This window comes from Arctopsyche grandis, chromosome 11 (genome assembly GCF_051622035.1).
Source record: "Arctopsyche grandis isolate Sample6627 chromosome 11, ASM5162203v2, whole genome shotgun sequence".
In the NCBI taxonomy this organism is placed as follows: Eukaryota; Metazoa; Arthropoda; class Insecta; order Trichoptera; family Hydropsychidae; genus Arctopsyche; species Arctopsyche grandis.
The window spans coordinates 25671502-25698991 of record NC_135365.1 but is presented as its reverse complement, the minus strand read 5'-3'; the positions used below and the strand labels follow the sequence as shown (position 1 = coordinate 25698991).

Here is a 27490-nt window from a genome sequence, read left to right as displayed (position 1 = left end):
CATTTAAGTAAATTAAGTAAAGGCTAAAAATAATTACGTAACAAAGTTTTACATATATATATATAGATATATATATAAAATTATCTGTTTGTATGTATTTATCCATATATATATATATATATATATATAATTTATATACATGTATAATATGTAATTTACATATACATGCATGAGATTGCGGTTGTTATAATTGATACATTTTTTTTTATTTATTTTATTAATATACATATAAATGCACTCGTCATGGTAGGAAAAAACTGGTATACAAATATTAAGTAAGTACTGCGAAAATGAAACGTTAACTAGTGTGAATTGTGTAAATCATGTGTGCGTTTGTGTCATAAATTCCGGGTTATGTGCCAGCCGATAGATCCATGCCGATTTGCAAGTTCCAGACTTGCATCGGCATGTTCCGAGCATGGCGCATTACATACACACAACGATGCGGAGTTTGTGTAGGGTTTATTTTAAACTTGATAATCATGCAGAGTTGAACGTCAGATGATCGTGAAAGTCTATATAATACACTCTACGGTAGGATTTGGTTCCGATCATCATCATCATCGTCGTCGTCGTGATTTGAATTTGAATCATCAATTGGGGGGGGGAAATGAGCGAGTTTGAGTTTGTCGTGGCAAGATAAACGGTATGTGTCTCTTAAAGATGTGTGTGCGTGTATTTGGTATCGACAACCATTATATTGTAAAAAAATTAATATACATAGATATATATTAACAAATAAAAATAATAAAAAAAATACAAATAGTTGTATAAAACGATCAAAAAATATGCAAATCAATTTCTTATATAATACCGAATTTGTTTGAACGTACAATCAATTAAACATTAAAATAATATATAATAATAATAATAACAATCTACAATTCTTGTAAATTACTATATCACAATTTCTACTTAAATATATTTTTTTAATTTAAAAAAAAAAAGAGTAAAGGCGTCTTGTAAGTTTTCCTCATTTTTTTTTTTTGTTGTTGTTCTAAAAGGAAATTTTGTTTAAGGGTTACAATTGAATTGGATTTAAAATAAAATTATTATGCACATCAACAATATTTACGGCATATAAAATGTGATTAAATCATAGCCGAAGAGTGTGTCGACGTGTTCCTGTTCCGAGCACCGCTTTATAACATTAATTAATAATAATAAAACAATTGTGATTTCGCTTTAAATAATATCTCGACAACGTCTCGAGCAACCTTTGCAATGATAACGAATTTAAATTACAACAAACGATCAAAGTTTGCATAAAACAACCGATAATTGATCAATGGCGCTAGTTTATACGTGTCAATTAAAATAAAACAATTGCATTGAAAGTTCTCTAAAAACAACCACTAGAGGCGCCACCATCTATGCAAACAAAACTCGAGACATTATATTTAATTTAAATTAAAATTGAGATTCAAATGTTTTTTTTTTTTTCACACTTATATAACTTATCAGTGTTTACACATCTAGATAAATTTGTATTGAGATCATAAAATAAAATCCCGTTTATTTTGTGACAAACTTAATGTTCAGGCAAAGTTATCGATCACATTATTATACATTGGACTTTGCTTATAAGCATATAATTAAGTACATGTTTCGTATTGCAATATTTCGGTGTCGGCACTCGGACGTGTGTCGTCTCTCAAAATGGTGAATATTTACAATGCCGAATAGTCGCAGAGAGCATTATTTCTGTATACAATTCCGTCGGCACACTCTTCGCTATGATTCTTGTATAATATATATTATATATAATAGATACATTCCTCTCTGAAATAACATTGTATATAATATTGATTGTATAATTGTGTAACCCTCCCCGTCCCCGTCCGAGAGAAAAAAAACATAATTTATTATTCGTTGATTTATTCACTAATTAAATATTCATTATGCTTACCATCGAGAGATAATTAATAATTGGATTTTTTTTTATAATTATAATTTAAAGTTAAACTAATACAAAATATTTCACAACACTATCGCATATTGAATGCTCCCAAATTTGACGAACCCTCACAAGTATTGTAATACTTTAAGTCTCAAAATAGAGCCAATTTTTAAATTATTTTAGACCTAGTCTTTTTTTAAAATCCTTGGACTGTTGAGCCTTGTACCACCGATCACCTTTCAGGCTATTGAAATTCTTTCATATAGACTAAGAGCTTCCGTAAAATACAACAATGATATCTACGATACATTAAATCCGACCCGACTGAAATAAAACTACCGACTATTTCGTATTGCTGATCACTCCAAATAATACTGATACGAAGAAATAAATAGTAATGGGAAAATTCAATGTCAGAAACGTCTTTGATCCAGACGACGCCATTCGATTTCACCATGCAGAGATCAGATTGGAGTTAATTATTAAGTATTGAGTGTATAAATTATATATACTATATAAGAGTGTTCTTTTTTTGTTTTTAAGTAGCAATAAAGTAGGAACAATACTCTGAGAGTCTATATGAAAAGATTCTAAAATCATTCATCATCATCTTCACACATTCTTATTGCATACATCACATTATTTCAATGAGTCATAATTCTGCCGAGATTTATTTCATGTATCAATTCCGTTTTTTACTCAGTAAAAAAACATACTAAGTTTTCCAATTCTATCTACGAGCTGGTTCGTGCATCGTCTTTGCCCCGCATACGAGCAAAGGTAACAATTAACAATTAAGTCACTACTGTTTGTCTTTAACGGCGAGAGAGTGAGGCAGGAGGTGGTCCGGTGATAGTAGATTGGCAGACGGTTGATGTGCGTAGTTCCTTATTTGATGTAACGATATCAATTGGTTCGGAAAGGAAGCCGCTGCGGGCGCCGCTAGCGGTGGTTGTTTCGCCTGCTGGAATCCCAAAGAGTCGTACAAGTACGGCCTTTGTCCCAATTGTGCGTGAGCCAATCCTCCCAAATGGGGTGCCATGGAATTGATAGGTGTAAACGCCGAGTTGGCAGCGGCACTGGCTTTGGACAAAGCGATGTCGTAGCCGGAAGTCGGCACGGTGGCCGGACCTTGCCCGTTCAGATGTAAAGTCTGACGGCCGCCCTCTTCACTGTTGGCTAAGTCTCCACCGTTCAGTCTGTGGTGTTCGAACAGTGCTCGGTGATGCGCTTGGAGATGATCGTTCTCGTTGTCTTCGCCCGTGTCGTGGCCGCCTTGCTGGCCGAATGCTCCGCCTTCTTGCATGGCTTCGGACAAGTGAGCGGCTGAATCAGGACTGATCTTGGGCCAGTAAGGATGGTCTGGGAATGGTGCCGGTGCACGGCCGGGTCCTAAGCCGGCTATCGGTGGTCTTCTATCAGCCCGCTCGGCGTGCTTCTGCATGTGCTTGCTCAGATACGTCTCTTGGGTGTAGCTCTTGCCGCAGTACTGGCAGATGTGCGTCTTGAGATGCTTCGACTCTTTGTGCTTAGGTATGTGCTCTAGCAGGCTGGGCTCGTCGGAGAAGCATTTGTAGCAGGAGTTGCATTTGTACGGTTTGTCGGTTTGGTGACACCGCGAGTGCGACTGGAGGTTGGACAGTTGCGAGAAGGCTTTCTGGCAGCCGGGGTGACGACACTTGTACGGTTTGTCGCCGGTGTGGGTGCGAATGTGCTGCTGCAGGTGCGACAGTTGGGTGAATTTGCGCTGGCAGATCTCGCAACGGTACGGCTTGATGCCGAGGTGGATCCTCGTGTGCTGGGAGAGGTAGCTCGAGTTGGCGAACGCCTTTGTGCACTGACTGCACTTGTACGGCTTCGCTTCTCGCAGATGCACTTGCGTGTGCAGTTGCAGATCGGCCTTCGAACCAAACACCTGAAATCAAATTAAAACACATATTAGTCGGCGTCGTCAAGGATACACAAAATTCGAAGGCAAATTATATTCAAATTCGACAAATTAAACAAAAATTGCAGATTCTCATACAAGCAAGCATTCTACAGAAAGGATCTAACCCACTTTATGAAACTCATTTTGTATGATTCGATATAGAATACCTGGATGTCGGTAATTATAAAGACCTATACTTAAATTTACACTCCACTTTCATATTATCACATTTCTAATGTGAGTTGGATCCCTTTTGCAGAACGACTTCCAAACACACTATTAAATACTATATAATTGCAATTGCAAAAGACATAATATTATAATAAAGAAATGCATCTACAGATTCGAACTATTGTCAAAATTTATTCCGATATTACATTATCCGTTGCTCTATGATGTAAATAAGGGGTTTTTCTTGAACTAAAATGTGTCGTACATTATTACGAATTGAAATAGATAATGTGCAAGCTAATATTCTTACATTCAAATCTACCACAGTTGAGTTTAGCTATCTGAACTTATTTGCACTGAACACTTTTCAAAGTTTCCTGTCAATTTTGAACAGGAAGCATTTCGGAGATGTACAAAATCCATTGAAAATTCTTCACAAGTTAAAATGTCACATTGCGGACAATAGATTTTGGGCAACCGACCGAAAAATTGACTTTCCGGTGAACAAACTAGCTACGTGCAAATCCTGTTTGCTTAAATATGACATTCTTAAAGTGCCGTGTACTAAAATTTCAACACTTTGATTAACATGCATAAAACTTCAACACATCAGTATGTTAATTTATATTAAAAAAATTAATTATATGATATTATTAATAAATAAATCATTAATATTGATTTTCAATCAATGTATTAACTTATTAGACTTTTTACATACTGAGGCAACAATTTTAGGACAACGTGTCTAGGAAAATACCAAACATACAAGTAATATGCTTTTCTTATACTTCTTCCTGTTTTGAATTAGGAATATTCTGAATAGATTGAAATCCTTCTGCCATCACAATTGTAAAAAGCTTCTTTAGATATGTGTATGTATGAATGTGCTACCGAGACAAGTGTCAACTTTTTCAAGTATATTTCACTCGTCAAATGTAGAGCGTTGACACTTGTCGCTTATTGGGTGAAACTTTAAGTACCTGATCATACTGTTTGGTTAATAATTATGTCAGGTTCTTATAGTTGTGATAGGAAAAGACATCTACGAACAAATAAAGCACTACAGGACAATCATGCCAAAGCGACGGACAAGAAATCAAAGCAATATATGTAAAAGCTATTGAGTGCTTCAACGATCCACTACAAAGTGTCTAAAATAGTGTGCCCAGTCTGATTGGTTATGGGTATTGGGTATCGGAGATCACCTCGTGATCGGATGACTCCAACATTCCCCATTCGAGCGGATCACCGGCGCCTCTCGGCGTGCGATAGTCTGCTGGGGAAGTGGATATGTGTTTTTTTCTTCCTCGTCTATCACCACCTCCACCACCACCACCTCCACCACCTCCACTACCACCACCTCCTCCTCCACCACCACCACCACCACCGATACTGTTATTCGGTGCACCAACAGCTCCGGGACCCACCTGCGGAAGGAATGACTCAGTCACACCCGGATAATAAGCAAAATAAACCAAAAGATTCGGAGACCAACGGAATCCCAAAACCAAAAAAAGCAGATTTGCTCAATCTGCATAAAATACGGGTAATTGAAAACAAATCTACCAAGTTTAGTCATGAAACCAACATCAAACAATGTGACAATAAAATACACGTTTAAAACTTGTAGCTTCTTTATGTATAAAACTTTAGGAACAGACATACACGGTTAGAATTTAAATTATATTTTTATATATGGAATACTATGCTCATAAAAAAAGCAGTTTGTAAGCATAATCATTAAATGAGCTAAACTTTCATAATTGCATATATATTAGCCAGCAGTATGGCGTTTATGTTTAGCACCGAGAGGTTACCGGGTTCAATCCCGTGCTAATCTTTAATACTGCTGGTCAGACTTGCATATTTATGACTCCAAGTCGATCGTTTCGTATCAGAGTTTGCCAATTTATCTGATTTCATTGTTGAAACGGTTCCTCCTTCAAATTGGCAAAAATCATCCTACCTGCTATGTTACAAATATCTGAATTTGATTTATGTACAATATGTAAAAATGTATATACAAGTCTAAATCTGTCTAAAGATGTCTCTATGGATTAATTAATTGTTAATTTGGTGTTCTTCAGTCTCTCGAAATACAGCGATGTATGTAATAAAAATTCTGCAATGTTTGTAATTAATTGTCTAGAAAGGCGCATTGGGGTCCAATTCAACAAAATGAAACCTGAAAAATTCAAAACATAATACTAGTCTATCAAGTACACCGTCTCGGTACAAGAGACAGGCTTAAGCAACGCAGAACTCAAGTCAAACTTGTCAAAAAATGTGACGTTCACATATGAAAGGGTCGACCGCGCATATATAAATCCACCGCAGCCATCTGATAAATCTCCCCCTGCTTAGAGCGTCTACGAGGAAAGTCCCCTAAAAGTTTAAAGGTGTAATCTCTCCCCCAGTGACACTGGTCACCCTTACGATGACCCTCGTCCCTTCCTGACGCGGCCGAATTTCCTCTAAACCGAGTCTTAATTAAAATCAAGTGCAATCATAATGTTGTTCAATGCATATTTCAAACTTGAGTCCGTGCAATTCGGACCCGAACGGGGGATGAAAGTTGGCAGGGGATGAAAAATGGTCCACTTAGCCGGTGCAAAATACAACCGTGTAAAAAGCGGTGTCTTGGTTTTACTAATGCCCCGTTCATCCCGGATGATGGATCTGTAGACCCCTCCGGAAAAGTGTCCGAGGATATTTCCGATGTGTAAACCCTTGTGGGAAAAAAAACAGTCAGGTGTTGCTATTTTTGATTGTTTTTAATTAAAAATAACCGATGTTTATTGTCGCTTGTTATTTATTGCTATTATTATCTATGTTATGGAATATTTATTCATGCAAATTTTCATATTAAAATTCAAAGCATGGACAGAAACATGATGATTGAATGCTTCGATACGTGTATATTAATGTGTTTTCGATAAAATTCACATTCTTTATTAATATTTGTTCAAGGATTTTAATGTTATATATTACGAATTAAATTAACATATTTTTTAATAGTAAAATATTTCGGCAACTGAAAAGCCGGGAGTTTCCCGGTCTATATAGCAGTTCTTCTGATGAAACTCCACAGGAACTTCTCATCTTCCCGTTGGCTCAATCTACTCTCGTTTTAACAATTATAATATAGCAGTTTCAAATACTTATATAAAAGATAAATATATTCCGTTCAATCCGAATTGTCTCAAATAAACAACTGTTCCGATTAACCGATGGCCTAATTCTACCATAAAATACTATCTATATTAAATAAAATGCAGAGCACGCATGTTTAAGGGGTCGAAAAAAATAGTGGACGAAAAATCGAACAAGAGTAAACTGCCACTTCCAGTTGACGGATGCTTACCAAATTTTATACATAAATAATAGAAATATAAATTTTCAGCTTAATACGTTTAGGGGTATGGAGAAGTCGTGTTCACAATTTTTTTGACCTTTCTAAGAGGAAAAAATTCCACTTCCGGTTTATTAAATTTATTGATGTTTTTTTTATCTTCATCACATTAATACAATAATTACACTTGAATTTTTTCGTGAAGCGTACACATGTTTAAGGGGTCGAAAAAAATAGTGAAAGAAAAATCGAATAAGAGTAAACTGCCACTTCTGGTTGACGGATGCGTACCAAATTTTATACATAACTTGGTATTAAGCTTAAACTTCTAGATATGAAATTTCAGTTCAATAAACCAAAGAGTTTCTGAGAAAAACATAAAAAACATCGATTCTCTAGAGTAAAAGTACTACTTCCGGGTCAGGTAAAAATATTTAAAAAATATATGGGTATAAAATTTGTAATTTATATTACGTGTAAAAAAATTTTAGTCTGATTCGGTTAGCGGTTTGGGAGATAATTGAAATCAAAAACTTTAAAAAAAAGGACACCTATAAGAGAAGGTACCATTTCCGGTCAACTTAAAAATTTGAAAAAAAATTACGTCGTATAGGTAAGAATTTCAGCAACCGATACTAAGTTTCAGTTCGATCGGACGAACGGTGTTCAAAAAATCCCCAAAATACATCAGTGATCGATTCTGAGTTTGAATCAGTCAAAATCTCGAGTTCGAATTTTCGAATGAAAACGTGATAGTTATCGAAATAAGGATGATGATATTTTGTCGAGCTTAAACCATAAGATAAATCAACAAAAGAAAAGGTTCAGAATTAGCATGGAATTCTGTTATAATGTGAGTTACTAATTAGTCAAAACTTACACCAATTTAATCAATAAGCCTTACACCCATTAAAGGTCCAGCCAGTTCAATAACCAATTACAGGTAATTTACAGTTCCGATGATGGTCACGATGGACAGGTGTGTATTAGGCGAGCTTGACTATTAAAATAATTTATTGGAGTGCTTCAGTAGTCAATCAAACGGACCGGGAAGCGAATTTTAGAAGTAAACATCAAACTATGAAATAATTGAGACGATTTAATTACAACGATTATGCAAATATGTTTGCTTATTTTTTTTTTGTTAATCTCGTTGACAAATTAATATAGAAAGCTCAATTGAGCGTGTATTTAATCATCACGGTCATTATTAATTAAAATTCGTTCGTAACGAGAAGCGGTGAATATTTTAGACTGGTCTCCTATTTAGAAGCGAGGTGTCGAAATAAGAAGTACAAGAAGTCGATTGTAATGAGTCGGCGAAGGGACCCATTGATGATCGACGTGGCGGAAATGACTGTGCGATGATGATGGAGCAGTCAAAGCTTCGTCAGAAGTCCAAACAGACGCTTCTAAAACACGACACAATCGCAGAATAGAATCTGGGTTCTGTAATGGGCGCGAAACTAGTCAGAGTAAAATTAAACGTTTGTTAAAATCGAAACTGCTTCAATTGATCTAACATATTAAAGGTCAAGAAGTTTTTTTTTATTTATACAGGTATACACCAATTTTTATACTAACACGACATCCATGATCAAAATTGAACATAAGTATTATTCAAGACCAATTACAAATACCGATAATCAAACCTTACAATCATCGTAGATACATCTGTGGACAAAATCAACAAATGAGATGCTGTAAACTAAAACGTTTGCGAGAAATATGACAGGATTGTCAATTTTCGGAACCGTTTCCAATGAAATCAGATAAATTGGCCAGCAACAAAACCTGGGATAGAACCCGTGACCAGACAATTGAAAGAATTACACGCTAACCACTGTTGCTGGTTGAATTAAAAACTTGTTGAATAAATAATAAGTTGTTCAGCTTACTAAAAAAATGAGACTATAGTAAAAGAAGAAATTTGATCTGGCACCAATCTGGAATGGAACCGTTTCAATGAAGCACAAAACCCAGAGATTTTGCGACAAATGGTTACAGATGAAGGTTATGAGTGTAATTAACAGAAGATTTTAAATTAAAGCACATCGTTTGGCTTTTTATGGCTTTGTAGCTCCTGTGAGACTTTGAATTGAAATCGTAGAAAAGATACTTCTACATTAGTTGTTCAGCTTGGTGAAGAAGACTAGAAGACAAGTGCACATACAGAAGAAGGAAATCATAAAAATAATTCAGTTTCAGGAAGGAAGTTGACAAGCTAAGCTTCTTGATGGTAAAAGTTTTGGAAGCATACATCATAAGCTCACCAATTTAGCAATTGTTTGCTAGTGGAGAGGTCGTGGGCTCATATCCTAGACAGAATCCGATTTTCTCGATACTACTACTATTGCAGATGATCTGGATGGTTTCAGATCGACCATCTCCTGTTAGAGTTCGTCAATTTATCTAACTTAATTGTGACGGTTCCAACGAAACCGCACGTTGGTCGGTTGGTCTGAATTTTTTTGATTGTTGCAAGCGTTCATAAGCTTGCGATTTGTAATAAGTACACAAAGTTGGCCATAGTGTCGATTTTGAACACAGATTACCTAAACACAATCTGCTTTAGGACATCGAGCATTTATAAGAATTTTTGAGCTCTTTTTCTTATTATGCTGTACATTAACATTATAATAATATAATAGTACGATTACTAACAAAATTAAATTAAAATTGTAAAATAGAAAATGATCAGTAGATATCAGTTGCTATTAAAATATATATATATAAGATGTATTGTGAACATGATTTAGTAATAATAAAAAGCATTTAAAAATAGTGTCGATTTAAGGTGACCCGAGTTGGAATTACATACTTTGAAGCGTCAAATAAAACTGGTCCAACACTCTGAGACCCAGAACTTATACATTGTGTGCAAAAGTCGAGGAAGATCCGGCGTTCGCCTTTGAAGTCGAATTCATTAAAGCCAATAAACTTAAGCATTTGATTGGACCGGATCGAGCTCGCGGTCCGCGATTTAATAACACCTGCGACAGCGAACAAGTGTAATCATCATCCTTTTACAACGGCCATTACAGACCAGAGGTGGGGTATGGCAACTTCACGCGATAATGACGGACGCAATCAGGTGCTTCTGATGCTGCTGCTGCAATACCCCATTAACGAGCAGAGTTTCGGCAGTACGTATGTACATACATACGTACATGTCGGTTACACAAGTTCACTTCTGATCTACAACACGTCTCCTATTGTACTAAACCCATTGTGCGTCTGGACACCAGAGATCAGAGTGGTTTCGGCGTAACGCGGTGGTTGACCGCCGATGACGCAATATCGCGTCACGCACTCACAAATCAAACAGTCATCAAATCACAATCAGAAGAAAAAAAAAGATTCGACATCTCTCTTTCTCCATCGAATGTCCACTTTCGCATATTCGTCAAGGTATATCCACTAGTATATATGTATGTATATATAGGTATGGCAAGTTCAACTTTCAAAAAGCTCTTTTTCAATTTGTCGCTCCAGTGCTCAGGAAGCACGTGAATTTCTACCGTTCGTCACTTGGTTTCTTTTTTTTTTTTTTTTTTGGTTTTGGTTTGGTCTCGTTGCATCTAAATCGATTTTAGATCTCGTTGTGTTGCCTCTTATCCTAGGCGTGTGCTCGATGGACCGCGAAACTGGTCTATTATTTTCGTTCGGTCTTTAATCGGCGCTGATCCAAGACCGAATATGATCTACGTCATTTTATTTGGATATTTATGATAATTTATTTATTCAATCAATCATCAAACAGATTGGCTCCAACGCGACGAGTGTGCTATAACCATTTTACTTTACACTAGTGATAGATAAGTAAAAACTACCTACCAACCTATGTATGTACATATAAATAATTAATTTAATGAAACAACAATAGACGGCGCTTAACACTCGTGGCACTATTTTCCAAGAGGAAATATTGGTAGCAAACAGTATATGTATATGTTGGCAGTGTTCTAACTGTGACGTATGTCAAATTGAAACGACTATTATACTACGGAGAGCGTTACTTACACACAACACACATACGGATTAAGGCGATTATTACACACGACATCTAAGGTCAAACATTGTACAAATACAAACATCGATTAACAGCCACAGAGACATCTATGGACAAATTTTTGTAGCATTTTATAAGTCAGCGAAAATCGAGATATTGAATAGCCTATTTGTTGGAACCGTTTCAATAGGATAAATTGGCAAACTCTAACAAGAAATGATCGACCTTGGAGTCTGGACAGCAGCATACGGGATAGAACCCGTGACCACACAATTGAAAACATTACATGCTAACCATTGATCTATGCTGCTGGTTATATTGGTTATATTTATATTGTGTTAAATCTGGTATAAATCTACCATTATATCTAAAAATAGGCATTTGTTAGTACATATATATGGCGACAGTAGCACTAATATCCTTAATTTTTTTTAAATATTGTAAATATATAAGTAAACCAAAGATGAATGAACTGAAGATTTGCGATGAAATTATTCAAACGTTTTGAAGGTTTTGAGTATTGCTATAACTAGAAAAATCAGTTTTTTTTTTATTTTAACTCACTCATAGCCATTTTGAGAAATTACAGTAATAAGCTTCAAATGAGTAAAATCAGCAAATGCTGTTTTACATAGGTATTTTAAATACAGACTATTGAAAGCCGTCGCTGTAGCTAAGTTCAATTGGCTTATCTGTAATATAATAAATGAGAGTGAAAAAGGTAACTTCTACCACGGTAACTTTTACCAAAGCCGTGCTTGGATAGCTAGCTTTCATTGCTTCGATCTGGTACAAGATTCTGATATAACTTTTAATGAGTTTGCTAATTAATAAGCTACTCTAGCTTCACATCGGAGACATTAGCTTACTTTAATGTTAGCTAACCCTTATATGTCGGTAAAATATCAAAGCGATCTAATGAGCGGAAGTGGTTTGAAGCTAATAAATGGACAATGATATTACATACATTACTGATAATGATTGCGGTGACTTCAGAAGTCATTGATTAACTTACAAGTTTGTTTAATGTGTGGGGTGATTTACATTTGTTCTGCAAACACATTTGACATTTGCAACCTAAAGAAGAAGCTGAAGTTCAATGATTCGGGTTTCACTACAAGCCTCACTGCACACAACAGATTCAAGCAATTTTTCTTTTGATGCAATTTCACCATTCGGAGAACTTCAGGTTGTTCGCGCTTAATTTAACGCATTTTAAGCACACAATTGGAAGTAAGATACGAAGATTCATTCATCATCACACCGAGAATCGTACGATGAATTGACTTCCAATAAATATGATACTAATTCGAAATGTAATACCATTGTAGGTAAAATTATACATTGCTAAAGTGGTAATATAGAAGTATATATAAAAATAATAACGATCGTCGAAGCGCAACGGCGACACACGACAACGTGATCCAAAATTGGTTCATAGGATTGGACTAAGTCGTGGTTCAAAACAAAAAAAAAAGGCGGCAAAAGTAAAAAAGCGTAACGTGAGTCGGTAGAAATCTACAGATTGGAGGCTGAAGCCTTGACACCTTCAGCTTTGACACGTTAGCGGAGAAATCAACATCTTGGGCAAACGTTGTTGGTCTTTTAAAAGTCGTAACGGAAAAGCCGATGGACTGTGACGAACGACAAATAAACGATCGAAAGATGCAGGCGAAACTTCGGTGCATTAGCTGAGAGAAACCGCGAAGTCAAGAGTGCATAATGGCCAGTTTACACCGAGGAACGCAGAACGGAAAACATTGTATATTTGATGCAAGTGTTATTAGCCAGAAACATTGTATATTTAGTACAAGTGCTATTAAAATTATACAAAGTAATTACACATCAGTTAGCATCCACAGATATATATACATATGATCAAATTTGTAAATTTGCAGCATTTCATACAATTCAGCGAAACGCGAGATTGCTGAAAACTCGAGATTTGCGAGAAAATGGGCGAGGTTGCCAATTTGTTGGAACCGTTTCAATGAAAATCAGATAAATTGGCAAATTCTAATAGGAAACGATCGACCTGGAGTCACAAATCCAAGGTATGGCCAGCAGAAACCAGTGGGATTTGAACCCGTGACCACTTTGCTCAAAGCATTATATGCTAACCGTTGGTACATATATTTTGATAAGACTCATTCAATCATGATTGCCGATCATATACTATACCAATCGTAGAACTACATAGTGCTACTCTATAATAAAGGCCGTCAAGATGACTAATTCAGGTCTGATTATAATATATATATATATGATCCGAGTTATCTGTAATTAAATATATGATAAAAAGACGGTCCATAGAAACGGTCATCAGAAACATATGATTACAGCTGGAATAACGAGTATATATAAAAATGGCATAATGACACTCAAAAGTGCGGCACGGGAAGTGTATGTAGACTCCAGCGGTGGGAGGCGTATCTTCACGTTATTACTAATTCGTATGATCTTATTATTTCAACTATATTTCTTCAAATATGGGAATCACCGTTATCGATCACAGCCAAACATTTGTCAATACAAGGAAAAGGTGAGGCTTGCAAAGGGACACGACGGTACAAATTTTGGCATACCAGAGTTCGTCTATCGTTTTTGGCATGTGAACTATCTAAAAAAACACTTGCCATGTACTTATCTGCGTTAAATCCGTGATGATAGATTAATGTATAGATTGTTTCTTAAGACTGTTGATACAATCATATGATAACAGAAGCAATCCAATAAGACATCTATTCTAAATTTGGACGCGTTTGATTCATATGATTATGATGTGGTTCATGCTCATAATGATAAATAACTCAAATGATTACACATTGAGGCAGTCAAATTATCAAATGATAGTTACGCATTAGATATTCAATAGATTATCAAATGTGACATACACATTGAGGCAGTCATTGTTACAGTTATTTAATCGGTTCAATCATACGAAGACCAAAACAATCCAAAAATGATCAAATGTTCAATCATGTTCAATTGGTTCACGTTCATGTTCATAATGATTACATGACAGTTATCAAATGCAAAGTTACACATTAGTCAATCGGTTCAATCATACGAAGACCAAAACAATCCAAAAATGATCGAAATGTTCATATGATTATGATTTGGTTCACGTTTATGTTCATAATGATTAAATGACTCGATTTATCACATTCAGGCAGTCATTGTTACAATTAGTCAATCGGTTCAATCATACGATGACTAAAACAATCTGAAATCATCACTACAGATTCACTTTGGTTGCCTAAAAATACACATGCATGTACATATGTAATTGGATCAGTGGACTCAATTTACCATTTGACGGTTCTAAAATCGGACTTGCCCAACCGGTTCGATCAAATTGATGTGTTTTTTTTTCCAAATATACTCAGTTATTATGCAAAATAAAATAAATCGATATAATTAATAGCGACGTCGTGAAAAGGGTGACCAAAATTTAATTACGCGTGCAAATATTTATTATCCGACGCGACATCGCCAACATAGCCGATTATCATTATTATGTTTCGATATCGTAATTAATGGCTCACGAGTCACGCTCGTGAGATAGTGATCGATCTTCTATTATAAAAATGTATAGCAGTAGTAATTCTGAATTTGAAATTTAAATTCCGAGGGGTGGGAGGGGGGGGCTGTGGATCGATTAAAAAGGTTAAAGACCCCTGCCGAAAGTGATGCTAATATATAACGATTAATTAAATAAGGTCGTTAATTTATGAGCGTTCGATTCGCTAAACGTCCATAATCGATATTGCCTGTAGTCAATCACGAGCGTAATGCGATTCAGAAATTTACGAGCGACAACAGTTAACACTTCAGCGGATTTCAACCTTTTGTTTTTCGCTCGGTAAGATTGAAAAAACTTGTATGCGTTACGAAAAAAATTGTATGCGTTACGAAAGTGGATTTGGTGCATCCGCTCTAAAATCGCCAGATTAACAGAACGGCAGCTTTAAACGTAATTCTCGTTTTCTCGAATGATAGATTGCACATCAGATGACGAGTAACCTTTCGATGTGCACAGATGCAATTATTAAAATTGAGTTGGATCTTGTTGGCGAGTTTAATAAGGCAAGATTCGGAACTTATCGAATCTTGCCTTATTATAAACTCGCCTGAAAGATCCAACTCAATTTTAATAATTACCATTTTAATAATTGCATCTGTGCACATCGAAAGGTTACCCGTCATCTGATGTGCAATCTATCATTCGAGAAGACGAGAATTGCATTTAAAGCAGCCGTTTGTTAATCTGTCGTTCAATTTGTCTGGCGATTTTAGAGCGGATGCACCGCATCCCATTTCATCGCACGACCATTTCATCACGAGTTGAGATCTTTGACCGCTATTCAAAATTTGAATCATAGTTACTCTTTTTTTTACAAAAATAATTGGAAACTTTCAAACTTTCTTTTATCAACGAAACACGAGTAAATTAGAATATTTTGTTTGAAATTGTTCACTGTCGTATAATATAATTAAATAATCTTTGCATATGAAATCTATCAGTGAGTTGTTCCCGCAACGAAAAATTTGTGCGATAAAATGTCACTGAGATGAAATGGCATGCGATAAAATGTCCGGACACGTTATTATATGTATTTTAATCTCACTTAATTCAATTTTTGTATTATCTATATATTTATTTACATGGACGATAGGGATTGAACTTTCTTATTGTCTGGAATAAAAATCATTATTATATAATATGCACTTTTAAGAAGAGTTTGATGAAAAGAAGAAAAAAAGAAGAGTTGATGAGTGGAATAGAATGAATTGATTTACATTCGGCAAATGTCTATTTTATCCAATCTATGACAATCGGTAACTTTTATACTCAATACTAGAGCTTAAAAATAATCAAATTCCTTATAATTATGCCTGTTGTATACAACTTTCCCAGGAGATTTTACAATTTTGACAAAAATATGAATTTTCGGCAATATTTTGTGTAGTATTTTTCAACTAGGACCGATCTACACATATGCCTTCAGTTTGTGGCTGGTTTTTATTTTGTTGTAAATATATACATGTGGGATATATAAGGTTTGCCAAATAGGCTTACTCAAGTTTAGTACCCACATTGAAAGTAAAAAGTTTGACGAACACTAAAAGATAAGTGTGTATAGATAAAAGGCATATGTATGTTTGTATGTACATACATTGGCCTGTCAGCAATTTATATACATGTATAGACTTATAGAGATAATAGGAAAGGAAGCGAAGTGGACTCAATCAATCGTAGATACATGTGGACAAAATTTTCTCACGTGCTGCAAGATTTATCCGCTCCTCTCAATCCCGGACACGAAACATCTCGCAAAAAAGAAAAAAAAACACCGCAGAGACATTAAAGTGACCATAAAAGTTGGTCTTTAGACAGAACTAGTCGGTATCCTCCGTTTGTGAAGTGTGGGCGGAAACGTTGAATGGTTATCCACCATAAACGGCAAGGCATATTAACGAAGAATGGGTAATATTGCACAATTTAGTAGATATGTGGATGTATAATACGTGTTTCAGGTAGATTTGGGGTATAAAAAAAGCACAGGATATGGGAAAGACCTGCATTGTTTGGGGAACAACACTCGAAATCTTGCACCTGAACCTATCGAAAAATCTTATCGAGCGACAGCTGCCCGATTGCTGCTTTCCGTCATGCGACAAGTCAGGAGTCCTCAATGTGGAGGATTAAATTTAATCCAGGCTTTGTAATTAGTTTGGGAAGCATCGAGACACAACTATTGATGCTCAAATGTAAAGTTATGAGATTTAAGACTAACGTTTCAAACAAAGTTGAAGCAACTATGTAAATTGAGCTTAGAATGTATTGGGTACTAACAAGTTGGTCCTTATTCTTCGACTGCATTTAACTGTTCTTAGAACCATAGGCGGATCAAAGTGGGGTGCCATGTCCCCCCCCCCCCTGGAAGAATTTAATTTAATGTGTTAACATTAAAAAATGTAACTACAAATAATACGTCCTAAAAATTTATGACCCAGGACTATAATATCTTGTTAAAATGTATAACGTGCCATACATTTTAACAAGATATTTTTTATGTATTATATTTTCAAATTGAATGCCCCCCCCCCCCCGACCATTTTCTGGATCCGCTAGTGCTTAGAATTATATAAAATGGTTCAAATTTTTGAATAATAGTTTAGTTGAAGATTTAAGTTCCAATTCTTGGTAAACTAAAAAAACTCCAAAAATGTATAATTCTTAATCGATTGATGCTTTAAGTGTTTCATCTTAAAATCTTATGTCTAAAATAATCCATATAAGTAAGTAAGAATTTTTTAATAACTAGTTATAATAACTCGGAACTATTCTTGTCTTAGCTTGTCTCATTATTGTCCTAAGATCTATTCTTGTCCAGTTCTATTGAATGTACAAAAAATTCTAATGAGTTGTTTAACTTGATTCAATCAAAAAGATTTATTCTGTCAATAAGTGATGGGTCTTTAGAAATTGACATCCATTCATAAATTACCAAAACTGGAGATATTCTACTCAAACTAATCCTTTCGCAGAATTTGCTAATCTTAAAGATTTATAATTCTATAGCTTTCCACGAATCCATTACTATATCTACGAATATCTACACAATTCTCTTGGTTCTTAAGCATAGCTATTTTCAAACTTTTCTTATTAAAACAGATAAAGCGCATTAAGAATTGAGATCTTTCTTCAACAGGTATTTCTTTCTTTGAAAAAATAGTTTCAAAGGAAGAAAAAGCACATTAAGAATTGTACCTGTCTTAATAATACAGAATTTAACCCTATAAATAAATACATAAAAAGGTGTACTCTTAAGGAACTATTTAATGAAACTACAAAGTATCGCGAGCCACATGTTGGCAAGACAGGAATCAATAGAGCCTTCTAAGCACAGGTTAACCATATGTCGCTTCCAGAAGTATCAACCGTATGCTCTGCGATTCCAGAACAAAAGCCTCTGCATTGTATGTATGCTTTTTAAGGCAGAGCTAACACGTTAACGAACCCTAAACTTACATTTTTTTTTATTTACTGTAATAATATTAAGATTATTCAATAAATACATCAAGCGTCCTTAGCACACATTTTCGATGATTTCTATTTGATCCGCTCGACTTGACAGAACGTGATCGGTCGATCTGACCGAGCAGAATTACAGAATCGCGCAGACCTTGAATACATTATTGACACAAAAATAAGAAGAAAAAAAACAAATAAAAATTGGAGCGTATACTCAAACGTGAAAATTCTCGCGAATATTCTATGACATTGTGCCATATGGTGGACCACCATTGTTGCGAGCTATCGATTTTCTTTTCGAGTATCGAGTTAAAATTCCGGTATAGTCAAAAAAAGGTCAGGCCAAACTTTAATTAACAAATTGACGCACATCAAGTTAACGGCACATTATTCAAAAACTGAATGTATAATATGCATAGAGAATGATTACTAATGAACCGTAATAGATTCGCGGTTTTAATGAATTGAACCGGTCGGGAATTTATAGTCGATAGTTTTAATTTGAAAATTCGCTTATATATTAATTTCGTATGCAAAACCGGCTCTGTACAATTAACGCCTTCTCAGGGTGGGATTGTGAAAAAATTCTATTGTAAAGTTTAAAAAAAAATCTCAAACTTTTCTAAGGGCCACCTGTTTAACTATTTATTTACACGATAAAAAAGGAACGGAAAAAATAGGGTTTGAGTGTACATAATAAATTATAACGTAAGTGGGTGACCGTGTATAAAAAAGGCCGATTTTACATTTTTTATATAATGAGTGTTTGACAAGTGTTACAAATAATCTTATTTTTTTATACCTATGTAGGTATTAATAGATGTACGATTTATTACAATTCTGTTAGTGTGAAATTAAATCAAACTTACGACATTGTGTTTTTATATACATATATATATGTATTTTTTTATAAAATGTTCAGAAAATATTGGAATTACCGTCGTTTCGTGTCGAGGGATTTGATGCTAAACTTTGCCGAAAAAATTTGTATGGATTTACATAAAATAATTCTTATTCAACGGGAAAGTTTTTAAATTATTTCATTTGTCTTGAATTTTCGAATTACATATACATAAAACAAAAAACTACTAAAACTTTGTCCAAAAAGTATGCCATATGTATATGTATAAAACTCGGCAGATTTTGTAAAACCACCGTGTAAATCGACACATCTATTTAAATTGGAAAATATACATTTTTTATTTATTTTTTTAATTTAAATTAAATTAAATCGAATATTTACACTGAGAAAATTCAACTTCATGGTTTTAGATCAATTCTGTTACAGAATTACAGAATGCGAATTCGAAAGCGTGCAAATCAAACCCAGAGTAAATTGAAGGATAGTCTTATAGTTGAGAATTAGATTTTTTCATTATTTTAATCATCTTTAAAATAATTTGTTATACTTTTCCAATTTACATCTATGAAATTTGTCAAACTTTCACCGTTCCGAACAATGCCGGGCAATGCGTCTATTGTAAATAAATAATTGATTTATAACACAATCAAGGCAAGTCTTGTGTAACGATTCTTGATAACACCTACGTTCACACGTAGCAACAAATTCGACACTTCATTCAGAATGTACATGTTTAATTTAATTAGATACAATACGAAAAATATGCCTAAGAGCACTTATTTTATTTACACGGCGAAAACGGACAGCGCGCCGACATACATATTGATCTTTCGGCCTATCGCCGATCGATCAAACGGCGACGAATATCTCGGAAAATGGACGAGGGGGTGAGTTTCAGCTTCGAGGTGAATAATACACAACTAAAAATCGGAAAGAAGCGTTTTGTAAAACGGGAGAGGATCAGAATGCGAGAGAGCTGAGCACACAGATGGCCGACGCGGCAGCTGCCGCGCGTGAGAAAGGAAGTCGTACCGAGAGACGCCGGGTGGTATGGGGTCAAGCCGGGGTGATCTGGACCCCAACTGCCGCGACTTCGTATCCTGAGGGTCTCGAAAGAACCACCCAAGGACTATATCGAAAACAGACCAACACGCCATCCAAGCACCCAAGTGAGAGCAATAGAATTATCGGAAGGACACACTGTAAATGGCACAAAAGAGTTAATTTTGAGCTTTTAATAAAGCAAAAATGATACTTTAGAACAGTGACAATATTAGTTGTCCCTTTTGATTTCAACCAATCTGAGCAAAGTATCAAAAGTATGCTAAAATGTGCGAAACTTTGTATTAAGCAAATCTAGTATTAGCATTTCTGCAATAAATATTAAATATGTGCATAGTTCTACGTTCAAAAACAACAGGAGGATCTAATTCAGCTCCGGTATTGATACATACATTGAATGCAATAAAAAATCTTGGCCTGGTGATTTACAGTCAGCCCGTACGTAGTATTGCATCAAAGTTTATTATGCTGTAAATTTCTACAGATGTGAGTAGTTCTAAATTTTAACAAAACAGGAAACATTATGTACAGATTGAATACAATCAAATATGCAGATCTAGCTAAAACTTGGTCGGATACATTCCATCTGCTTCCAATTTATCACAGTGGGATGTATGCAAAATGTAGCGATTTCTCACGGTTTTTATTTTTGGGGGAGAAACGAGAGATTTTTCCCCCAATTTCGGAAAGTCTCAGGTAGCTGGCTTACCCCAAATCCGAATGTCGTGGGACAGGTCACACAGCATCCTGTCACGAGAGGCTCAAATTCGATAGGAAACGTGCATCACAATGCGAAAGAGCGCATTTGTCACGAAAATAAGTAGGTATAGTGTGGGATAGGTGTGTGTGTGTGTGTGTGTGACAAATTTATTTATTGGTTTGTGCAAACCCAGGCTTAGTAATTTCATTAAGGAACGTTATCTTGTAATGTTATTACTATTATTATTATACGTTTTGGGAAAGCGACAGAGGGCGTTAGTGTCGAAGATAAAGTAAAGCGCAGATATGGATTAAACCGCACTATCAATCATAGTGGGAGGACCGAGGATGGAGCTCAGAGGTGACAAACGAAAGGTTTCCGGGCAAATTGGACAAAGTCCTTGTTGCAAAGCAATCAGATGATTAAAACAATCACACCGAAGGAAATTTGGTACTGCCACAGTCCACAGAACATTTCTATATGACCACCAATGCCAATTTATCCACATTTATAACATTTCATAGCTCATGTTGATGAGAATTACATATCTAGAAGTTTCTAAATTTATACTTGTACTGATTTTAAACGAATTTCTAAAAAAAAGTCCATTATAAAGTCAATTATATTACATCATGTAGTGAACGTGAGCACCACTATGATCATACCAGGCTTCTACTATTCATATTACCAAAAAAATGGTTCGCTCAATTTCGCGGGTTCAATCCCACAGATTGCTGCTGGCCAGACCTTGGATATGTGACTCCAGGTTTAATATCAGAGTTTGCCAATTTATATGATTTTCATTGAAACGGTTCCAACAAATTGGCATCCCGGTCCTATCTATCTGGCAAAATTCGAGTTATTCAGCACCTCGAATTTTCACCGGTTTGAATAAATGCTGTTCAAAAATTTGTTCATAGATGTCTCTTGTGGATGTAGATTCGCTGTAATGCTTACAATGCTTCCGTACAATGTTTGACCATAGATGTGTTTAAATGTAAAATTAATAATTGATAATTCTTGATCTGTATAGTACACTAGTCGCATTGGAGCGATATCTGTAAGACATAATTGATTGAATAAAAACCATGCTTTGAACACTACTGGAGCTGTCTATAGTTATTTTCGAAGCATCCAAAGTCTATCTTTACATATTACATCTCACCACTATACCCCGTTTTAATCTAAATAAATTTCAAATGTGTAAGAACTCATTTCTTTTTCTAATCTACTGAAGACTTAATTTTATATTAAAATATAATTTCATACACATTTAGTCATTCACCACCCATTTGCTGGATGAAGGCATCTTCAACACTTCAAATCGTCTTTGTTTTGAGCAACTCTCATCCATCTCATCTGACACATTTTTTGATTTCATTCTCTTCGAGTACTTTGAGTACCACTCGAGTACTTCTTTCGTCCATCTATCGTATTTTCTCCTAGCTACGTGACCCACCCATTGCCATTTCAATTTAACTCTTTCCGCTATATCAACTACCCTTGTCACCAATGTATTGCGTTTCCAATCTTTCCTCGTTATGCCGAGCATACTGCGTTCCATTGATTGAAATATTCAGGTTTTGTACATTTTCAGCGTATATGTACTTAATGAATTTCTTCAGAACCAGTTACGATAAAGGTTTTTAATCACTGCAGACATGTTATAGAAACGTTGCCGAATATTCCCCCGATAAAGAAGAGAGAGAGGAGGAGGGGTGTTTGAAGATATGATTAATTGTTTTTCCGAACACCCGGTCGGGACAATATCAACACTTTAAGGATGCAGACCCATTGTTCTGACTAATAGTACACGTACTGTGACTTCCCTTTGCTGAATACTACAATTCGACATTGCAAAATTTGGCCAAAGACGTTGGTATCCAGTGGTTTAGTTACGTGCACAGCCTCCCATCATTATCGGACCAAAGCAAAAGTCAACGAACAAAGCGATGCCAACGAAGCATCCGACATACCCTTGAATGTCTATACTCATTAGTAACATATTACGAAACAGACAGCGATGCACGAAAGTCGAGGCCACTCAAAATAAGGACGTTCAACGAGGAACCGAACCGAGATCTGACAAAGGGGAAGCTGGTGTTTGAACGCTCACCTTGACCACTCGCTTTTGTTTCTCGTAATGTTTTCCTCGTTTGAGTCATTTGGTGAAGATGCAACCGAACGGTTGGTCACCCGAGTAGGTTTCTATTGGGATCGGCTCGCTAAACGGTTGCGGTGTAATTTTCAAACTATTATTTATGTATGCTCGAGATGGGGGTTTGGGATGTGAGGAGGAGGGTTCTGGAGTGTCGGTTTCCCGGGAAATTAATTTATAATATTTTGATATGTGGATCACTGCCCTTAGCATCCCTCAGCGATTGTTTCGAAAAGGTGACCCCCATCTACTATCCCTTACATAATTTTGTACTATCGAGGTGCAGTCAAATTTTAGAGGGGAATAGTTTTCCTACTTTCAGATCTACATAACTTTTTTTGTAGAAGAACAATAGTTACATTATAATAAAACATTTAGAAGTATTGAAATCTTCACTGAAGAAAAAACTCTTGTGATGAGACCTGAGACTTAAAGTTTGGTGGGTTCTAGAAAACATCTGGTAGATAAGACTGTTATATTGTAGAAGAGATGAGAAACCACATATGTACATATTTTTAGATCATATATACATATGTACATAGCTTAAGCCCTTGGATGAGACGACAGTACATACATAGTACATGGTACAGAAGTAATGAACTTGGTCAAGGTATTAGATCACCATGGATCAGAATCAATTTTTGAGAATGGAGCCAGAATAAGATGATGCTAACCAGACTTTTTAGTTCAAATCAAGTCATAGAACCTATAGAAACATTCAATTATAGTACAAATAATCTAAGGACAATGCTTGTTTTATTATAATCCAGTTTTTCTTAGAGGAACTTAGGATAATTGAAAAGAGTAATATCCAAATATGTATAAGGTAGAAAAATTTAAGTGGGTTATTTAAAACCAGAAATTTAAGTCATGTAAAGTCGCATGAACGACGTATATACGTAACTCTCCTTAGTAGGGTGTCGCCGCGGTCGAGCCAAATTTGCTTATCATCCACCCTGATCTGTGATTTATACCGCAGCCACCAATCCCTTGGCCATTTATAATTTGTTTCATTAATAAGACCTACCCCCCGCCCTCTCCTCTCCCAGCCCTTCTAGGCTAAGTGAAGGGGGTAGGTGGGTCGAAGACCCCCTGAGCACCCCAGGGTCCCCAGTGGCGTGTCACAGACTAATGACGGTCATCGCCGCTTACGGCGCGAGAGGACCGCCTTCAGAGACTCGTAAGGGTACTCGCACTGTACTATGAAATATTGCTGAAAAAACACAACGAACGAGTACCGGCGACGAGATATGGGCAAACTTCGGAACAGTCTCGGGTGCTCAGACCACAACAGCGTGGCGGATTCTGCAAATGGGGCTATTCTGCTGGGTAGGAGCTCAGCTCAGTGGGTGGTTGCTGCGAGATTATACATATATTTTTGTTTCTTTTTATGTCATACTAAGGGAAAAGTTTTGGAAGCTCTAATCCAAGTTCTATTGGCTAGTAAAATCTCTTAGACCCTAATTACATATTTTTTTTATGAAAAGTAAATTCAAGTTATGGGCACTTTCACTGAAAAGTGTTGCCTTCCTGCATCTGGCGATTGAAGACGTTCTTAACTGATCCTGTAATTTTATTCATCAACCTAACCACCTATCTATAAGAAGTTTTTCAGAAATATATTCCACATATCCGTAAGAAACAGTATAGTAAAAACATATTCTAGTAGTTTTCTATTATGTTATGAAGAAAAACTAAGTATTTTAGTTTAAATATGAAATCGATGGGGTAGTTGCTAACTCAGCAAGGAACTATTCATTAAGAACAAACTAAGTCGAGTTAACTATCGCCATATCTCAAAAGTTTTCAGCTGGAACAACATATGTATTGATGTGTAAGCGCCAATTACACTACACTACATAAGCACAAGGAACCATCTTGACTACAAAAAGCTTATTTATTGCCGTGTTGAAATTCGAACCATTCATAACTCTAGCACACGGCCGTAGGTACTCGGAGGCAAAAAGCACTCGAAAATGTAAATAAAACGATACATCGTGCAGCAGAAAAAAACCGTTTAGTTGCGATTGAGCGTTGTTAATGTTGTCGATCGTTATCTGCGAGACCACACCGAACTAACTTCACTCATCGTGACCAAAACGGAGAAACAGACAGCTTTCCGACAAGAAGCAATTAGCATCAGGTAGCAATTGCGACAAAACACCCACTTACAACAATTTCACAGTAGACAGACACATAAAGGAGATCAGCGGGATTAAAGCAACAGTGCACGCCGACTCCAGAGATAAGGAGACGCGTCCCGTTCCAGGATAAGGAACCAAGGTGAGGTATCTAGATGGGCTGGTACCTCCTGTGCGTCTTGAAGATCGCTAATTGCCCGAGAAAGGGTTGTGTGCCCTTATCGGCGGGATTAGCTGGAACCATAGTCGGGATTACGTCAGAAGGCTTTACACAAGCAAAACCAGATAATATCTTAGACGAGGGTGAATGGGAGGGGATTAGCTTAATTGTGCATAAACATAGCTCCAGATTAAAAGAAGATTTTTCCTCAAAAAATTCAACCCTTTCAGGTGGTGGTGCTGCTTGCATCGGACGCGCGTCTAGGCACGTTCGCCATTTGGCTTATTGCAAAAATTAAGCATATCAGAATATTCACACTTGTTAATACAGTATTTGGGAATGTTATCTAAATATTATTTTTACGAATTTGATCAATTATATGCACAGTTGCGAGATATTTTGATTCAAAACATGTAAATTGTCTTGGATTTTATACGTTTTTTTTTATAAACTCAAGAGCAGTATTTACAATATTTGTATAAACAATAAAATTACGGGTATCTTAGTCACTATCATTACCTATAAAATCGCTTACTCATTTTTAATTAAGTTTTAAAAGCCCGGCTCAATCCAGCGAAAACATTTTTTTTAATCTAAAAAAAATACACAAGCAACTTAAAAATGATACGGAATTCAATTTTATATACAGGAGATCCAAATAATTCGGAACACATTGGCCTACTTATTGGCTTAGGATGCTGGAAGTATGGAAATTTTCAAGAATTGTGCCAAATAACCACAATTTACTGTATCACCTGGTCTAAAACTATTCGACTATTTCAATCGTACAAAACTACTATCAAAGAGGTTCAAGAATTTGTATCAAATGAATGCTATACTGTACTATTAAATCTGGTTAATTGGAGCGCACCTGAACTAGAACTAAACGACTGTTCCAATTATGTGAAACTTCAACGAAAGACCTTGATGAATTGTAGCACAAGCAACTGTTCAAATTCTGACACATCGGAGGACTTCGACCCACAATTATGCAAAATGGATCTCAAGATTAACTAGAATAAATCTGTTCTAAAGGTTTACAGGAGTCGATGTTGAATCTAGGAGAGCTTATATGAAAGCTACCCAGCACTTTTAGATTGATATTTCTTCAATTCCATGGGAGCTGATGTTGATATTCTTAGATTTTGACAGTTCGGAACTGAATTTCGACCTGAGCATTGACGCGGATCGACAACGACAACATCTGGAACGAGTCAAGAGAAGATTTTATCCGAAACTAACGCGCCAGAAGAATTTAGGAAGTGTTTTCGTGTGGAAGATGAAGCACCACACAGTTCACGAGCAGCCGAAAACTTCAAGGGCGGACGTCAATCATACGAGGCCAATTACAGAATCATGATTCGTACCTACTAAAACGTTATATAATAACGCCGCACTCTAATGTTTAAATAATAGACGAATAAAACCCGCCTGTCTGAGTTGGCGCTTCTCAAACGGTGGGGTACCGAAAGGGAAAGCGTAATGTTACATGTGTAATTTAAATCGGTAATAGAGCTGTACGAATCTGTAAAGTGGACCGCTCTCGATAAATGGGTAAAATCGAAATTATAATATATGTAATATATGCAAATGTGCGAGACTTTGATTGATGTGTTGTGTGGGTGTCGTCGGATTTGCATTGCGGTATGCAATGTTATATTTATGTTATAATTTCAAGCACGTGTTTTAATTGCTCAACTCTTATGCTACTGTGTGGTGATAAATCTTTTTTTGTTATGAATAACATGTGCAGTGGTGTGTGTGGGGTATTATTTCAATAAAAATGCTGTTAGAACTGATCGAAAGTAGTTCGAATGGGTACTTAAGAGGTGATTTGTAAAGTTTTGTGGAAAAAGCGGCGGCCATGACAGGTCAAGGGTGATGTGAAGAAGCTAGCGATCTTGTCTAATGTAGTGGCGGAATGAGCCATTGAGAATATGGTAATTTGAGAAGGTATGTAAATTTAGTGTGAATACAAATAAAGTGCCCTTTTGAACAAT

General features: G+C 36.0%; 1 protein-coding gene across 1 annotated transcript in view; it reads right to left on the bottom strand.

Moving 5' to 3' along the window:
• Positions 1-1003: 1003 nt before the first annotated feature.
• LOC143918768 (zinc finger protein rotund-like) overlaps positions 1004-27490 on the bottom strand; it is a 306511-nt gene continuing 280024 nt past the window's right edge. Inside the window, exon 7 of the mRNA XM_077440818.1 lies at positions 1004-3815. Coding sequence (XP_077296944.1) covers positions 2703-3815 — 1113 coding nt within the window. The 3' untranslated portion in view covers positions 1004-2702. The remainder of the gene's footprint in view (positions 3816-27490) is intronic.